This window comes from Heptranchias perlo, chromosome 22 (assembly GCF_035084215.1).
Source record: "Heptranchias perlo isolate sHepPer1 chromosome 22, sHepPer1.hap1, whole genome shotgun sequence".
In the NCBI taxonomy this organism is placed as follows: Eukaryota; Metazoa; Chordata; class Chondrichthyes; order Hexanchiformes; family Hexanchidae; genus Heptranchias; species Heptranchias perlo.
In genome coordinates this window covers 32,553,891-32,572,957 of record NC_090346.1, presented here as the reverse complement: position 1 = coordinate 32,572,957, position 19,067 = coordinate 32,553,891, and the positions used below count along the sequence as shown (strand labels likewise).

Sequence of the window (19,067 nt, the reverse complement as noted above, 5' to 3'; positions counted from 1 at the left end):
AATAAGTGTGGATGGTATAAGTGGTGGGGACTATAACTCATTACCATCTCAATAGTAATGGATTTATTGAACCTGACTCTCCAGCACCCTTCTGAAATGCAGTTCCTGCAAGCGGCGATAAAACTGGCCATAATGTCGCAAATTGGCCATTGCCATTGTGTTTAATTGGGGGTAGAGCTTGCATAATGATCCTTTCCCGGTTTCAGCACTGGTTCCGACAGAGCGGCGCTGAAGTCCCAGCAAATTATGGTGGTGCTAGAACAATGTTCCCTAACGCCATGACTTCTTAGGACTTTGGTGGCGATAGTAATGGCGTTTGCAGTTATTTTGCTATTGCTTTGGCGCCATGGTCCAGCAAATTCCCAGACTGAATTTTAAGGACAGATATCTTGTATTCCATAAAACAGTACAGCAAAAAAAAAAAGGCTTTTCAAAACATTTGAAGTTAGGAACCAATATGAATAAGTAATTTTGAAAAAAAATCCTGCTGTATACTCCGTCCTTTACTTGAATATACATCTCATTTTTGCATGTTAATACCGTGTATCTACTGTACCTCAGCATAGGCCTCCATATCTTCCAAAAACTGTCCCAAAAGGGTTGTGGAAAATCCAAGATCTGCAACCCAGAACTGTTCCAAACATTGTAGCCAACCTTTGGAATGAATAACAAATAAATCCCACTATGTTTTAGTTTGTTTTGTATAAGAGCCCTCAACGAGAAAGCAAAAACTTCATAGATGAACCAGTGGCGAAAAAGAAATGGTGTGAAAATTATGAAAAAAGCTAGTAAGATACTAGCCAGCAATGAAACTGATCAAAAACATTACTAGACATCAGTAAGTGACCTTTATATCACAGGTGCAGCATAATGTAATTAGAAGTACATAATTTACTGTTAAAATTCTTGGCACGAATGCCTGCTCTGATGTCACAGCAGTTTTTTCAAACTATCAGTTCAATTTAACTGCCTTCACGGTTAAAAGTCCATTAACATCTTTAAAAATTCACTAATTATTTTGCTAGGTACAGCTAAAGGTTAATGGTGACTAATATGAACTGCACTAAAATAAAAGTAGTAAGTTGCATCAATAGATGGATAAAATACAAAGCAAAAGAGGGTATTATACTGCTGTGTAAAGCAGTCATTCTTAACACTATTTAAATAGTTCAAATGCATAATTTAAAGTGAAACATGATTAATCAGTTTATTTCAATGTTCTTACCACTTAGTTGTACTGCATGGTTAGAATTTCAATTTATACAATTATGCTTATTTGCTGCCAACACCATCTTGAAAACCTGCCACTTTCAGCTAAACCAAACTATTCCATGCAAATATTAAACATTTATAAATAGCAGGGTCTGAAAATCTGCCAATGTTGTACTGCAGTAAATAAAATGATCTTACCTGACACTTGCTGTGTAAGGGATTGCTTCTGGGTGTGATCTATATGCCATCCAACAAGTATATCTACAGTGTCCTTTGGGATTCAAAAGCAGGATATTAATTTGCAGCTAAAATTCTAAAGATTATGTAATGTAATTTATCTCATAATTCTTACCCTAAAGTTGGTACTAAATATATGGGGGTAACAACGAGCCACCAGTAAAATGCATTTCACACACTGGCACAGTAGCTCTGGGGTATCTACATTTTCCAAAACAGACTGTAGGCTGACCATCACCAGCTAGGAAAAAATAAAGAGTTAAATTAGTTCGAACAAAATAAATGCCGCTCTGGAGCAAGGTTACATGCGTGTCTGACAATGGTTTTACTACCATCTAGAGGACTAGAGTACAAGGGGGCAGAAGTTATGCTGCAGCTATACAAAACCCTGGTTAGACCGCACCTGGAGTACTGAGCGCAATTCTGGGCACTGCACCTTCGGAAGGACATATTGGCCTTGGAGGGAGTGCAGCGTAGATTTACTAGAATGATACCTGGACTTCAAGGGTTAAGAGGAGAGATTGGGGTAGTATTCTCTGGAGTTTCGACGGTTAAGGGGTGATCTGATCGAAGTTTATTAGATATTAAGGGGAACAGATAGGGTGGATAGAGAGAAACTATTTCCGCTGGTTGGGGATTCTAGGACTAGGAGGTACAGTCTAAAAATTAGAGCCAGACCTTTCAGGAGCGAGATTAGAAAACATTTCTACACACAAAGGGTGGTAGAAGTTTGGAACTCTCTTCCGCAAACGGCAATTGATACTAGCTCAATTGCTAAATTTAAATCTGAGATAGCTTTTTGCTAACCAAAGGTATTAAGGGATATGGGCTAAAGGCAGGTATATGGAGTTAGATCACAGATCAGCCATGATCTTATCAAATGGCAGAGCAGGCACGAGGGGCTGAACGGCCTACTCCTGTTCCTATGTTCCACGCTTTTTGGGAGTTTTCTATGAAGATTACATAAGAACTAGGAGGAGTAGGCCAATTGGCCCTTCAAGCCTGCTCCGCCATTCAATAAGATCATGGCTGATCTGATCCTAACCTCAAATCTAAATTCATGTCCAATTTCCTGCCCGCTCCCCGTAACCCCTAATTCCCTTTACTTCCAGGAAACTGTCTATTTCTGCTTTGAATTTATTCAATGATGTAGCTTCCACAGCTTCCTGGGGCAGCAAATTCCACAGACCTACCACCCTCTGAGTGAAGAAGTTTCTCCTCATCTCAGTTTTGAAAGAGCAGCCTCTTATTCTAAGATTATGCCCCCTAGTTCTAGTTTCACCCATCCTTGGGAACATCCTCACCACATCCACCCGATCAAGCCCCTTCACAATCTTATATGTTTCAATAAGATTGCCTCTCATTCTTCTGAACTCCAATGAGTAGAGTCCCAATCTACTCAACCTCTCCTCATATGTCCGCCCCCTCATCCCCGGGATTAACTGAGTGAACCTTCTTTGTACTGCCTCGAGAGCAAGTATGTCTTTTCTTAAGTATGGACACCAAAACTGTATGCAGTATTCCAGGTGCGGTCTCACCAATACCTTATATAACTGCAGCAATACCTCCCTGTTTTTATATTCTATCCCCCTAGCAGTACAAGCCAACATTCCGTTGGCCTTCTTGATCACCTGCTGCACCTGCATACTAACTTTTAGATTTTCTTGCACAAGGACCCCCAGATCCCTTTGTACTGCAGTACTTTCCAGTCTCTTGCCATCAAGATAATAACTTGCTCTCTGGTTTTTCCTGCCAAAGTGCATAAACTCACATTTTCCAATATTGTATTGCATCTGCCAAATCTCCGCCCACTCACCCAACCTGTCTATATCCCCCTGTAGGTTTTTTATGTCCTCCTCACTCTCTACTTTCCCTCCCATCTTTGTATCATCTGCAAACTTTGATATGTTACACTCAGTCCTCTCCTCCAAATCGTTAATATAGATTGTAACGAGTTGGGGGACCCAGCACCGACCCCTGCGGACCACCACTGGCTACTGGTTGCCAGTCCGAGAATGAACCATTTATCCCAACTCTCTGCTTCCTGTTAGATAACCAATCCTCCACCCATGCCAGAATATTACCCCCAATTCAGTGATTCTTTATCTTGAGCAATAATCTTTTATGTGGCACCTTGTCGAATGCCTTTTGGAAGTCTAAATACACTACGTCCACTGGTTCCCCTGTACCCACCCTGTACGTTATGTCCTCAAAGAACTCAAGCAAATTTGTCAGACATGACTTCCCCTTCGTAAAGCCATGCTGACTTTGTCCTATTAAATTATGTTTATCCAAATGTTCTGCTACTGTCTCCTTAATAATAGACTCCAAAATTTTACCCACCACAGATGTTAGGCTAACTGGTCTATAATTTCCAGCCTTCTGCCTACTACCCTTTTTAAATAAGGGTGTTACATTAGCAGTTTTCCAATCTGCCAATTACATTCTAAATCTTTTGGAAAGTCCAATTATTGCAGAAAACGCTAAATAGTTCTAAACCAATTTTAATTTTCGTTACAGCTATTCCCCAAATTTTCAAGTTACCAGACATCTCTAAACAGGTTTAACACAACAAAATGAGATTTTACAATACAGTATCAAAAGTGAACATTTACCAAAACATTTCAGCTTTTGCAGTGAAAATACATTAATGAAGAAAAAAATTAAGATAGTAAAATTAAAGGCTAACCTGCATTACAGATGAAAATGCCTTCTTTTCTCCCGCAGTTTCCAGTGCTTTGTAGGTGGCACATAAGTATAGAAGTTTTACCTCATCTTTGGTGGAAGAGCTAAACTTGCTAAAAATCCACTTAAAGATCTTCTCAGCCTCATAACTCAAAGATACACACAGCAAGCCAAGGCAACAAGCCCCTTCTTGTCGTAGTTCATGAAGTAGCTTGCTACTGTTGATAACAGGTTAAAAAATATTAATACCCTGCACTGCGCATATATACCTATGCTATATATACGAACACACATTAAAAAATAAATCTGAATTTGTCGTGAATTATAGCTATCCCCGAAAGTTCATTAATTCCTTTTAACATTTAAACAAATGAGAGTTACAAACCAGAATACAAATTTTCCATAGAAGTGGGATTAGCAATTTTTTTGTAATGGTAGAAATTAGTTACATAAACAGCCACTTTGCTTATGAATGATTTTGCACTTCTAAAGTCATAGAAAATAAAGTTGCAACCATCAAGAGTTTGAGGTTGCATTTATAATTCTTCATAAACTAATTAAGACAATGGATTTCAAACATTAAGGATTACTTATTGCTTAATCAAACCTTAAGCAACACCCTTTACAGATCCCAGAACGAGAAAGTTTAAAAAAAAACATTACGTCTACTATTCAAATATTAGGATCCCATCCTAAGTTGCCTTAATAAACCAGCACCCTGGTTTATTAAGGCAACACACTACAGAATTATACATGGAAGTTCCACCCATGATAGTATGTTAGAGCACCAACATAGAACATCACAGTGATATGATATTCTACTCGGGTCCCAATTTCAGATGCAATGCTGTGGCAAAGTCCAGGATTTGAGAAAAATATAAAAATCACAAAGAACAAGTAATCTTCAACTCGTACCAAATAAAGGGGACAAAATTAAATGACCAAGTGGTTTTTAAAGATTTCTTGAGCAAGTCTGAACAGTGACTATTTTATATTAGTTAAATGTTGAAGATTAAAATTTATACAATTTACACAATTGTCTCCTCACTCCCCCCTCCAAAGCAAATTCTGGGGTCCAGAAATACTGCTGGCTAAAATCAAACCAAGTAATTAATTTATATACAAAGCAAGCTCTAGGATCATTTTTAGTGTGAGAATTATAGCCACAAAAAAAGTTGCTTTTTTAAAAAAAATAAAGTGCAACTAAGTGCCTTAAATGATCGCAAATTCTGCTAAAACTGGCATTCTTGTGTTTGACACATACCTCTCATTAAGCACTTCCTGTATCGCAGTCAGGGCATTATCTAGTTGCTTAATTAGTACCTGCAAAAAGATAAAATTGCAGTTATACAATGAAGAAAAATAAATGAGAAACTTTCCTTCTGTAATTAATCTCCCTCGTGTTCATATCTACAGTGAATACATAGCTCAATAATTTGGAATAAGAATAGAAAATGCTGGACAGCAACTGAAGAGAGAAGACAGGTTAACACTGTGTATGCAGACCTATCATTGATGAAATATTAACCTGTCCTTTCAGATGCTGAGACGTGCATTTCCATTTTTTTTTTAAACTCACCACTTTGTTTTCTGGCTGCTGAATAAACTCTTTCAGTTGCTTTATTGTAGCCAGCCGACGCTCTCTGTCATCTTCACGGGAAATTCTCCGCAGAAGATTGGACAGTCGAGACTCATCAGAATAAGATAAAGATCGCTCTATAAACATAATAAATTAGATGGTTTGACAAATAACAAAAACTTGGGAGAACAATATCATAGAAACAGGAGTAGGCTATTCAGTCCCTCGAGCTTGTTTCGCCAATTGGATCATGGCTGATCTGTATTTTAATTCCATTTACCCACCTTGGTTCCATAACCCTTAATACCCTTGGCCAATCTCAGTTTTGAAATTTTCAATTGATCTAGCCTCAACAGCTTTTTGGGGAAGGTTGTTCCAGATTTCCACTACCTTTTGTGTGAAGAATTGCTTTCTGACATCACCCATGAATGCCTAGCTCTAATTTTAAGGTTAAGCCCCCTTGTTCTGGACTCCCCTACCAGAGGAAATAGTTTCTCCCTATCAACTCCTTTGATCATCTTAAACACCTAAATTAGATCACCCCTTAATCTTCTATATTCAAGGGAATACAAGCCTAGTCTATGCAACCTATCCTCATAATTTAACCCTTTAGCCCCAGTATCATTCTGGTGAACCTGCACTGCACCTTCTCAAAAGGTCAATATATCCTTCCTGAGTTGCGGTGTCCAGAGCTGAATGCAGATGGGGTCGAAGCAGATGTCTGTACAGTTGTAACATAACTTCCACCCCTTTGTATTCCAGCCCTCGAGGTAAAGGCCAACATTCCATTAGCCTTTTTAATTATTTTTTATACCCGTCCACTAGCTTTTTGTGATTTCTGTATTTGGACCCCTAAATCTCTTCATCCACAGTTCCTAGCTTCTCGCCATTTAGAAAATACTCTGATCTATCTTTTAGGTCCAAAGTAGATGACCTTGCACTTTCCCACAATGAACTCCATGTGTCACAATTTTGCCCACTCACTTAATCTATCAATGTCCCTTTGCAATTTTCTTCTCCCATCTACACTACTTACTGCGCCACCTAACAATGTTCTCAGCAAACTTAGGTATATGGCTCTCTATTCCTTAATCCAAGTCATTTATAAATAGTGAAAAGCTGAGGCCCCAGGATAGATAACTTGGGGATACCACTAGTTACAGCCTACAAATTTGAGTACGTACCCATTAACCCTATACTCTGTCTCCTATCTCCTAACCAATTCCCTATCCAAGCCAATAGGTTGCCTCCAATTCCATTCGTTGGCATTTTTGTTAACAGTCTCTTATGTGGAACCTTGTCGAATGCCTTCTGGAAGTCCATATAAACAACATCCACAGGCACGCCCTGATCTACCACGTTAGTTACCTCCTCAAAAAATTCAACTAAAATTCGTTATACACGACTTACCCTTTACAAATCTATGCTGGCTCTCTCGGATCAGCTCATGTTTGTCCAAATGTTCAGTCACTCTGTCCCTAATAACACAATCTCCACAACTGACAATAGATTAATAGGCCTATAATTTCCTAGTTTATCCCTCCTACCCTTAAATGATGGATTGGAAAACTGCCAATGTCATTCTTAGGGGACAATTCCTGAATTGAGTGTATTTTGGGAGATCATGACCAATGCAACAACAATTTCCTCACTTACTTTTTTCAAAACCCTGGGGTGGAAACCATCAGGTCCTGGAGATTAGTCTATCTTAATCTCATTAGTTTCTCCATTACCATTTTTTAAAAACTTATATTGAATCTAGTTAGTTCCTACCCTTATCTCTGATACAAGGAAACATTAGATATGCTTCATTTAAGATTGCAATACTTAATGGAATATAATCAGCAACTAAAAATAATTTACTTCCTTCCATTGATTAAAACTGGGGAATCCAGCAGTGAATGAGATCAGTAAGTATAAAACATTTAGTTTTCTGGCATTTCCTGCTACCCCCCCGAACTGAAAACTTCATCAACTTTGCTTCCAATTTCCACCCTTCCCTCGCCTTCACATGGTCCATCTCAGACTCTTCCCTTCCTTGACTTCTCTATCTCCATTTCTGGGGATAGGCTGTCAACCAATATCTACTATAAGCCCAAAGAATGCCACAGCTACTTTGATTACACTTCCTCCCACCTGCTTCCTGTAAGCACTCTATTCCCCTCTCCCAGTTTGTGTGTCCCGGGCGCATCTGTTCTAACGATACCACCTTCCGCACCAGTGCTTCTGATATGTAGTTGACAGGCCCTTGACCGTGTCCGTCCTATTACCTGCACTTCGGACCTCAACCCTTCCCTCCCCGAACCATGATAGGGTCCCCCTTGTCCTCACCTTCCACCCACCAGCTTCTACATTCAACGTATCATCCTCCACCATTTCTGCTACCTCCAAACACATCTTCGCCACCCCCCCCCCCTTCAGCATTCTGAAGGGACCGCTCCCTCTGCGACACCCTAGTCCACTCTTCCATCACCCCCAACACCGGCTCTCCTCCCCGTGCAAGCGCATCTGCCCCTTCACCTCCTCCCTTCCCACTTCTTCCAGGTGAAACAGCGGTTTACTTGTCCTACTTTCAATTTAGTATACTGTATCCACTGCACACAATGCGGTCTCTTCTACATTGGGGAGACCAAACGCAGACTGGGTGACCGCTTTGCTGAACACCTCCGTTCTGTTCGCAAGCGTGACCCTGACCCGCCGTTCGCTTGCCATTTTCATTCCTCTTCCCACTCCGACCTCTTACACTGTTCCAATGAAGCTCACCGTAAACTCGAGGAACAGCACCTCATCTTTCGTTTAGGCACTTTACAACCTTCCAGACTCAACAATGATTTCAATAACTTCAGATCATAACCACTGCTCCCATTTTTTCGGTCAGCTAGTGCTGGTAATGGTTCTGCTGCTGCCATTTACAGCTGCTACTGATCAATCTTTCATCTCTTAACCTGTCCCATTACCACCCTCCTAGCCTTGCACCATCATCCCTTTTGTCATTTAACCACTCGTGCCCTCCACCCTATCACAGACCTTCCCATTTGTTCGTTCCTCCTCTCCCCCGGCTCTGTACTTGCTCAAAAACTTCAACTCTTAACATCTTCCCGTTCTGACAAAAGATCTTCGACCTGAAATGTTAACTGTTTTTCTCCACAGATGCTGCCTGACTTGCTGAGTTTCTCCAGCATTTTGTGTTTTTATTTCAGATTTCCAGCATCTGCAGTATTTTGCTTTTAAAACATTTAGTGGTGGAATCATAGTTTCTGCACCCCCAGAATAGTGTTCTCTCCTCAAAACTCTCATTTCAATTGGGGACCCAATGGATTCTGGTTCCATCTGGCTCTACTAAGAAAATAGTAAAAGTGGAGATCTATATGGAGCCTACAGACCTATTACAGAAAATCCCTTTTCCTGTAGTTTTGTCCTTTGAAGATGGGGGTGGGTGGAGGAGATAAATAAAGGTGAAGGAAAACAGGGGAAACAGATTTAATTTTTTAAAAAACAGTAAACAGGTCAATAGGGACTAGATGGTACAGTAGGAAACTGAATATTGTGAACACAATTCTCACTACAGGCCTGTTCACTTTGGGACCTGGATTTACATCTACCCAAGACTGATGGGGTGAAGATCTCTTCTATTTGCTAGAAGTAAGCATCCTTCATAAGGTGAGTCTGGGAAGTTGAAATCCTGTTTCTAATGGGACCACAGCAGGCACTGTCCCTAATTGCACTAAGTCAGCAAACTCACTTAGAAGTCACAGGCTGGTTGGTATGAGAACTGCAAAAAATCTCAGGTGCAATAGTGAGTGTTTTACTCATGTTGGGATGGGAACAGTGCTGGATCAGCACAAAGGGAGCTTTGCTCTGCATCGAACTGTGCAATATCTATGCTGCAAGTGGTGCTTTATTCTTGAGCATTAACACCCGAATGCAAGAGTCATTAAAGAGAGAAACCAAGTCAGAAAAGGTAGCCACATAATGCCATGGCAATGGTTCAACTTTGAGAGTTCCCCAATTCAAGTTATCAGTCTCAACTATACCATTAATAGCAGGCACTGCCCAACAACTGCAGGGTTTCCCCAACAACGGAAGCAATTTTCACCTCATAGAAACAGAACGAATGTGGCTGCTGCCATAGATAAACAACTGAAAATAACTGTACAAGCAGACTACAAAACAGGTCCAAATGGGGAAAGGGAAAAAGAGGAAAGGGGAGAATCCATGTAATACAACATAATGTCAGGTATTTTGCATCCAGCACATTTTCCTCATTGATTAACTAGTTTGTCCATGATACAAGTGAAGATGCAACAGCTTAACCTCAGTAACAAAGAATTGAGCCAATGCACACAACTGCTGCAAACTGAAAGGAAAACCATAGAAACATGGACTTTTACAGCACAGACATAGGCCAATCAGTCCTTACCAGTTGTTTACTAGAGCAATCCAAAACTAACCCCATTGCTGTACTCTCTTCTGCAGCTTGAAATATTTATCCAATTTTCCTTAAACGATGTGTCTCTGCCTCAACTGCTCTCAGTGGTAAAGCATTCCAACAACCCTCTTGTGTAAAGAAATTTCTCCTGAACATCTCTCCTCACTCTTAATGATAATTTTAAATTGATGATCCCTCATCACTGACTCCCCAAAGGAAATAGTTTTTCCCTATACACCATCAAAACCCTTCATGATTTTAAAAACCTCTCTTACAACTCCTCTTAAGCCTTCACTGGTGCAGTGGAAATAGTCCCATTATCTTTTTCCTCATAACTATAGTTTCTCATCCCTTGTATCATGGTGAATCTATGCTGTATGCTTTCTATGGCTTTAAATGGGGCACCCAAAACTACACACAATTTTTTAAGTATAGCCTAACCAATGTTCTGCACAAATGTATCATTACTCCTTTACTCATACTCTATGACCCCTACTTATAAAACCCCAAATGCTGTTGGCCTTTTTATGGATTTAATTACCTGCACTTGCACTTGCACTTTCAGGGAGGAATTTACTTGAAATTGAAACACTCCAAGTAAATAGATCACTATTTTTTTTTTTTTAAATCACATTTGCACTCCTATATGGATGGTTAGTGCAGAGACATTATAGTGCAGAAAAGTTTTCTGGACGTTTGTGATTTATGGTTTTCCAAGCCAAACAGGACTGCTCTGCTAAAGTTGGAGCTAGCAATAAGTGGCTCTCATTCTGGTAACAGGAATAACCATCTTTCCAGCTCCTGGATTAAAAAAAAATTAGTGCTACAATGTTTTTTTTTTTAAGAAAAGCACCATTTGTAATCCCTTACTCAACTAAACTGCATTGAAAGCCTTTCTTCAGCCCAGAGTAAGGCTCCCCTTCAAATCTACTTTGAATGTCCCATGCTGTTATCAGAAAAGCTAATACTTACGTCCTCAAAAAACACACAGATTTCTGCTCAAAAATATTGCCAGTTGAAATAAAGCAAAAACTTTTGAAGTACCAGATAATTTTTATGCCTGGTCTTGTCAAGAGAAGGGTTAGCCTCAAGATCAGCCTTTTAACCAGATTCTAGGTTCTTAACATTCGCTTACCCTGTGATTTCCTCATCTCCTTTGTGGCTAAAGCACGACTCCCATGCTGAATGCTGCTTACATCCGTGGTCACATTGTTAACCCTCAGCTCTTGCCCCAGCGACTTCCGACCATAAGCATTTTCACCAAGTCCTCCATTGACATCGTATCTGCCTGTAAAGAAAGTCAAATTTGCTCAGATGGCAAAACATAATTGCAGTAAGCTTTCTTCCCTTATCAGTTTTACTATTTAAAATAATTATGCCAAATTTTAAGATGCACAAAACAGTGCTTTTAAAATCTCTGCTTTTTAACAAATAGCAGTCATAAATTAGCAGACTCCCAGTATGTTCAGGAATAGAAAAAGTACATTGGCACAACTGGGAACACACAGAGAGGTACCCAAATCAATTGCTTGCGCCAGCTATTGCAAACAAAAAAAATCTTCAAATTTACTTTCTAAAGAAACTACGGTGTTCACTATCTAAAGTAGAGGATTTCACAATAAATGCACAAATTTCAGCTTGCAAGAAAAATCCTAGATATTTTATATATTCCACTCAATTCATCAACCGCTAGTCAACTCACCATTTCTGGTCATCATAGCAAATATGACTTGGCATCTAGGAATGAAAACTGTGCGATTGAGGATACACTTGATGAGGATACACTTGACAAGAGTCAGTGCCATCAGCTCAGTATATTGGCTATTGCAAAATATCAACCTGTAGAGCAGTCTTCTACTAAATGAAATTTATTTTCACAGGTAGGAGTTAACTAGCATGGATAGAGGTAAATACTTACACTTTAAATAAAGTATATCATTCAGAAAAAAAAAGCCTAAAATATTTCAAAAATTGAGAAGCAACCCTGAAATCAGAATTTATTTTAATAATAAATCTCCCAACAGATATTGCATGAGGAAGTTGAACTGGGAAGAACAGTTGTATTTTTTTTTCAAAAATAACCTGAAGGGGAAATGGATGTGTAATGTGTCAGATAGTGATCATTCACCTCTAGAACCTGGGTTCAAATCCACCCTAGACTGATGACAAAGTCAGCTTTCTCTGCTGATTGTAAGGTCCTATAAACTAGTTTAATCAGCCTTAGTCTGCAACACAAATATGATCCTAATTCAACACTAATTAGCAATGTCACTCTCATAAGCCCAAGGATGGTTGGTATGGGAAATGGGATACAGGTGCCACTCAGAAGCAATAGGAAGTGCTCTTCTGAGACTCCACATTGTTGGGGTAAAGTGGAGGGAGCATCTGGCTGTGCCATACCTGATCGAGGAATCATTGATGCTGGCACCAGATGCCTGGAAAGTGTCTCAACACTGACATTCCTCACCTCGATGAGCACACAAAAAAGGTTTAAGGAAATAAAATTAAAATAACCCGAGAGTACATAAAAAGAACTGGTGAGTAGTACTACCCATTTGAGACCAGCTGGCCAAAAAATAATGGGTCAAATCTTTCTGGAAAAATAACAGCGTTAACGATGGACGCAGTTATTATTGCGCAAATCTGCCAGGAAGTCCAGGGGATGAAAAGATAAGCCATGAAGAATCACGAATCTCCAGAACTTGTTGGTCGATTTACGCCGCTCCTTTGCCTCGCAGAAAGGGCATCGCACCCTTAGCCTCCCCGTTATATATTTTTTTTTAAGAACTTGCTGGATTTGCACATTAATTGCCCGTTAAACTCGCCACAGAAAGTTAAGGCTCATAGTTAATAGCGGAAGAACCCTTTAACAATGCAATAACACAATGCCAATCAATCTCTTTGGCCAGAAAGGGAACTTAAACTATTCAGTCTCATTCCTGCATGTAATTAAGAGATTTTTTAAAATGTCAGATTTAAAATTCAAAATTCTTCTCTTACTTTTGTCTCTCTTTTCTCTCTCCTAATCCAATCCTCCTTTCCCTCTCTATTTCCCTTTCTGTACCTGATTTGTCTCAAATTCACCCTCCTTTGCCGTCGTTCCTCTGTCTCTTTCTCAATCTTTAAATCTCATTGGTTAAGGAGATAGACCACAGCTTGAGTACTGTGTACAGTTCTGGTCACCGCATTATAGGAAAGATGTGATTGCACTAGAGAGCATACAGAGGAGATTTACGAGAATGTTAGCTATGAGGAAAGATTGGATAGGCTGGTGTCGTTTTCCTTGGAACAGAGGAAGCTGAGGAGTGATTTAATTGAGGTGTACAAAATTATGAGGGGCCTAGAAGAGTGGATAGGAAGGACCTAGCTCCCTTAGCAGAGGACAATAACCAGGGGGCATTGATTTAAAGTGATTGGTAGAAGGATTAGAGGGAAGCTGAGGAAAATTTTTTTCACCCAGAGGGTGGTGGGGATCTGGAACTCACTGCCTGAAAGGGTGGTAGAGGCAAAAACCCTCAACGCATTTAAAAAGTACCTGGATGTGCACCTGAAGTACCGAAACCTACGCGGCTACAGACCAAGTGCTGGAAAGTGAGATTAGGCTAGGTGGCTCATTTTCGGTCGGCGTGGACATGATGGGCCGAATGGCCTCCGACTGTGCCATAAATTTTCTACGATTCAATAGACTGTTAGTCTCGCCGTTCACCAAGGTCCCAGATGCCCCGTTGCCCTCACCATGCAGTTATCAGCTTGCACTTCCAGCAAGTTATTGCACAAAAAAAATTTCGAACTGAAGGGTGCAGGAAAAATCTAACAACGTACGCTGCAAGATGCCCCACTCCAGCAAGATTTGGCCCATTGTTACTAGAACATACAAAAGGTGAGAATGTGTGGGGATTGGGAGAGCAGCAGGTGTGCTTTACACCTGACAGAGTCTAAATCCAATTTAGACTGATGGGATGAAAGTCTTCAACTGCTTGATAAATGAGTTAGGGCAGTCTCAATCTAGTTTCTAATAGGCATGCACCCACTTCACCAAACTTCCCCATTTGGCACTAATTGGCATGCTCAGAGGCCACGGGACGTGTGCAGTGTAGGAAATGTAAGATGTCATACTGACACAACTGATAGGATTGCTCAGATTTTTAGGGGGGGGTTTGATACACTGTAGCAGTTTTAATCTGCACCTAACTGCTTGCTATACCTGAGCTGGGATGTCATGACACTGTATGCCACAAATGGAAGCGAGACATTCTTTAGCACTTGCACCTTGATGAGCACCACAAGAAATGGTAAGACAACTTAGACTTAATCAGTTTCATGTATCACCACCACTCTTCCAACTCTGGCAATTTTATTTCAGAATAAAATCTCCCTAGGTTTGGCGATTTAATGTGAGGCAGGAACTTTATTTTGTTGAAGGGAAAGTTTAATTCAAAGGGGACAGATTCTGTATTGGGATGCATTTGCCTGAGGGAAATATTTTGTAGCGCTAGTGTTTATTCCCTGTTTCTGCCAATGAACCCTTTTCATCAATCGCATTCATTTCACTCGAGGTGGTTCCGTGCTGGAAGCAGGAGAGAAGGCTGTTCGCACAGAACAGATAAGCCTAAGTATGTCAGTACCCACATCCCCCAACGGACTACAAAAAGCCAGCAACCTGGAATCTCCGAGACCACACCCTCTCAACCAGTGCAGCGTTTCCAGTATTCGTTCCCACCATGCTCTGTACACTGGTCATTTATGTTGTTACCTCAGTTCTGGCCATCAAGAATACACATCACATGATTTCAGGAGGAAAAACAATTCACTTGTGTCAGAAATTGCCTACCATCCATAAATGTTAAAATAATCAAGCCACACATAGTATAAACCCAAACATTCCAAAATGCAAGTATCCAATCAGAGAATAGAGCTAGTTGAACAGAATTATATTCTTATTTGGAAAGAGCATGGTGGTTTTAATTTTTTCTCGAATGGAACCCAAATTTGAACTAAAAGTTAACCACGACATCTAGATAAGCACAATGGAACAGTTATTTGATGCTCCTGTGAACTGTGCATTGTAAAGTATATTCATGCACCTATGCATCTCCCCTCATTGCTAGAATAAGTATTTAAAGTAATGCTATGTGAAGATTTCTACAAACAAGATGGATTTCAGAGCTGTAAAAATATAATACTTGTCCCATTCAGCAATAGTTACTGGAGTTATGACGTAAGTCTGGTTTGGAGAAATATCACAATTTCCATTGTGGACCCGATTTTAACTCACCACCGCCCCAGCCCCACCCCCACAGCAGAATCCGGGCAAGGGACAGTTAAAATGAGGACAGTCACTCACCCACTCTGATCCTGCTACCTCCCGCCGTGACCCGATGTTAACCTGCTCTTATGAGCAGACAAGTGGGACACCTGCAGGAAGGCAGCAGGGTCCTCTTTAAATATGCAGATTGGGGCCCGATGATATCATTGAGCCTTGATTTGTAACTTTAGTTGAAGGCCGGGGGGGGGGGGGGGGGGGGGAGAGAGAAGAAGAGAGGAGAGCAGGCTTCCCTGTCAGGCCAAATCTGCCGGGAGGTGGATCGTGGGCCAGGCAGGTTAAGTAATTAAATTTAATTTTAGGTTTCTTTGTAGGCCAGAAGGAGCAGAAGTGGGTATCCCTTGTCCTGGGTTCCACTCCCACCCCCCACCACTTTACCTCGGTCCCTGGCTGCAGTTTCCTGTCGCCAAAATCCCCCACCCGCCAGTAGTGGATCTGGCCGGGCCAGCAAGAAATTTAATGGTGCGGAGGCCCGGCCATTAAGATCAGCCGTGACTCCACATCCCTAAACTCCCCGTCTGCTTTGGAGCTCACGTACCAACCCCCAACCTCTCTTCAAAATCGGGGGCTGTGTCTCTAAAAATAGAATCACAGTACACAGAAACAAGCATTTGGAAATAAAGCCCACCAAAAGTATCTTTTACAAAAAGACCACATAGTTCAAGTTGCTTTATTACTCAACATCTACTTTGGTTGTTCTTTGGTTACAGATTGCAAATACGTCATACACAAAATAAAATCAACTTTAGAAATGTGTTAGCTCCAGCCATCACTGTACTGCATTACCTAAAAAAGTCAATGAAATAATGTGCAGCTAAACTACTACTGTAATATAACATTCTGTTTAAGTTAATGCAGTCCTTACTAAGATTGAGTGAGTGTGTTACTGGATGCTTTCGTTCCGGTCCTTTCCCATATCTGGTCTTCTCATGGTCTAGCTCATTTATACTTTAGTCTAGCCCAATCTGCTGCTGTCTGGTACATTCCCAGTGCTTTTAGTTCAGCATCTTATGTAATACTAACCTAGTCCCATACCTGACATAAGGAAGGCTCTTATGGCACACTGTCCAGTGCTCATTTTCTCCCTTTACAGCAGAATCTCTGCTCTCAATCCCACTTTTACTTTTTTCTGATCTCCTTTCTACAGGAAAAAAAGAGGGGGGGCAGAATTTATAAGCCCCAAGCAATTTCTTCAAACTGTTATGACTGCAAGGATAATTAGATGTTAAAGACACAAACAAATGCCCCATTACACAGCACATTTGGGACCAGTACCATGCTGAGATTCATCATGCTAGTTTAGTACGGCATTTGCAGTCACTCAGGCTAGCACTAACAGCCTGTGCATCTCTATGTGGTGGTCTTGCGTCACTATTTCTTTGTACCTGCTTAGTTTAAGCTGTGGTTGGCACAATGTTCATATTGTTTCTGGTTATTCATCTCCACACTTAGTTACCATTGATGTTTTGGAAAAGCAAACAACTACAGCAATGGTTTTAAGTTTCACTTGAGAAAGCAAGCATGCCCAATACGATAATAGATTTCCATTTGTTAAATAGGCTCAGCCACTTCTGCATATTAGGTATAACCACAAAGCTTGAAATTATGCTGAATAAAAAGCAGTATTCAGTATCTCCAAATCTCTACTAAACTGTTAGGAATGTTAGTGCTCAAGCAAAGTAACACTAAAATTTAAATCTGCCTACGCATACAATGAAACAGGTGGGAAGCCTGTCACTCCCTCCACACTGGCAGGGCAGACGGCCATATAATGCTCCCCTGCTCACTGAGCAGCTACATAAATGAACCAGTACTGTACCAGTTAGTTGTGTAAAATAAGAGTATTAGTCATTGGTATAAGCAGCCAATACCTAAACTTCCAGCCCAAGTAGCAAACATGGAAAACCAGCACTTTTCCTTACACTGGTACAGTTCCAAGACAAGGGGCTCAAAAAGGCAGCCGATTTAATATTAGCAGTAAATTAAGTATTGTATCATAAATATGCATATACATAATCCTGGAAAAAATCCTCCTCCTCCCGATACATGGATAGGTGTGGCAAGATATTCATCTAATTATACATGAGCAGATAATTATTTCCTGTTTCAATATTTAGTTTTTTCCCCCAAACCAACCCAATCTTGGTTCATTTGTAGAAAAATAAAAGGGCAAATTTTCCAATAATGGGTATTAGAGCAGCAAGACGGTGGAGCAATAAACTTAGTGCTTGCCAATATCATGCTGGGTCAATTCTGCAGGATTTTTCAAGGTCAGCATCATTCATAGTGAACTCCCAGTCCAGATTGGCCAGGTTGCGAGAACTCGCCATCAGCAGCTTCCACTCAAAGGCTGCAACTGCCATTTAAAAAGAGCTGCTTCATTGATGCTGTACAGAGAAAGAATCATGACTGGCCAAAGAGGCAGTTTCTCCATATTCAGTTGGAGTTTTCAATGCGCTGATTAAGGAGTGCAGCAAAAGGTTGCCCACCCAGGGCAATGTCCTACAGGAGAGATGTGCAGGCTGCTTAGCAGGAGGTGGCTATCAGAGTGAACACACTGACAAGTATCCACAGGATGTGATAGCAGATGAGGAAAAAAAATTTAACAGGCTGCCACGTTATCAAGTAGATGATCAAAGTATTCAGGCTTTGAACAGTTTCTCTCACCCAGTTACATCCTTAATGAGACTGCACACTAAGGCCTTACAAAAGTTTTGTCCAAGCTTCACATGCACACCCTACTGCAGCAGGGCACACTATTACTGCCACTTCAAACTGAAACTGTTGGCATATGACCATTTGGAAAGATGAGCTCACAAAACATACTTACAACACAACTGTCCTGTATGATCATTTGCTACTCATACACAAGCTGGGATATAGGGTGGTCACTTGGCTGAGACTCCTCTGTGTTCTACCAACTTCCAACATCTTAGCACTACTTTTCTGCTTGCAGGGCAAAGTGACATGTAACAAGCAGGGTGCAGAACAGACATGGAGATAGAACCCTCAGTCAATATTAAGAGACTACATTTGACACAGTGGTGCCTGAGAAAAGTAGAGGGAATGATCCATGCTGAAGCTACAAGCACCCATAAAGCTCAGGGTTGGTATCCCTTTCTGGTTATTATTCTTCTACTTGCACATAAGCATATACCACAGCAAACCACAACAAACTTTAGTTATTAACCATTCTAACATTTCTGTTTCTACAGGCGTACCCAAAGAAGCCTCAGTGGCACCTATGAGCCCAACATCTCGAAACAATCAGTGTCACTCACACCATTCCATAAGACCATAAGAGATAGGAGCAGGAATAGGCCATTCGGCCCCTCGAGCCTGCTCTGCCATTCAATGAGATCATGGCTGATCTGATTTTTACCTCAACTCCACTTTCCCGCCTTTTCCCCATATCCTTTGACTCCCTTGCTGATCAAAAATTTGTCTAACGCAGCCTTGAATGCATTCAGTCTAAATGGTGGCTGTGGAGGAAACTACTACTGCATCTGTGCAGTTGTACATGCCTGTCTAACTGAACTGCAATTCAGCATGGAATGCATGGCAACTCCAGATCCATCTGCAACACAACCCTGAGCAACAGA

At 40.8% G+C, this 19,067-nt stretch overlaps 1 protein-coding gene across 2 annotated transcripts in view; it reads right to left on the bottom strand.

The window, feature by feature from the left end:
* Positions 1 to 19,067, bottom strand: part of smg1 (SMG1 nonsense mediated mRNA decay associated PI3K related kinase) — a 134,471-nt gene that overhangs the window by 95,410 nt on the left and 19,994 nt on the right. For both annotated transcript variants that reach the window (XM_068003214.1, XM_068003215.1), the window contains exons 3-9: positions 11,278 to 11,430; positions 5,714 to 5,850; positions 5,399 to 5,457; positions 4,139 to 4,352; positions 1,565 to 1,690; positions 1,411 to 1,483; positions 557 to 654 (exon numbers count right to left, since the gene is read on the bottom strand). In XM_068003214.1, the coding sequence (XP_067859315.1) occupies positions 557 to 654; positions 1,411 to 1,483; positions 1,565 to 1,690; positions 4,139 to 4,352; positions 5,399 to 5,457; positions 5,714 to 5,850; positions 11,278 to 11,430 (860 nt within the window). The remainder of the gene's footprint in view (positions 1 to 556; positions 655 to 1,410; positions 1,484 to 1,564; positions 1,691 to 4,138; positions 4,353 to 5,398; positions 5,458 to 5,713; positions 5,851 to 11,277; positions 11,431 to 19,067) is intronic.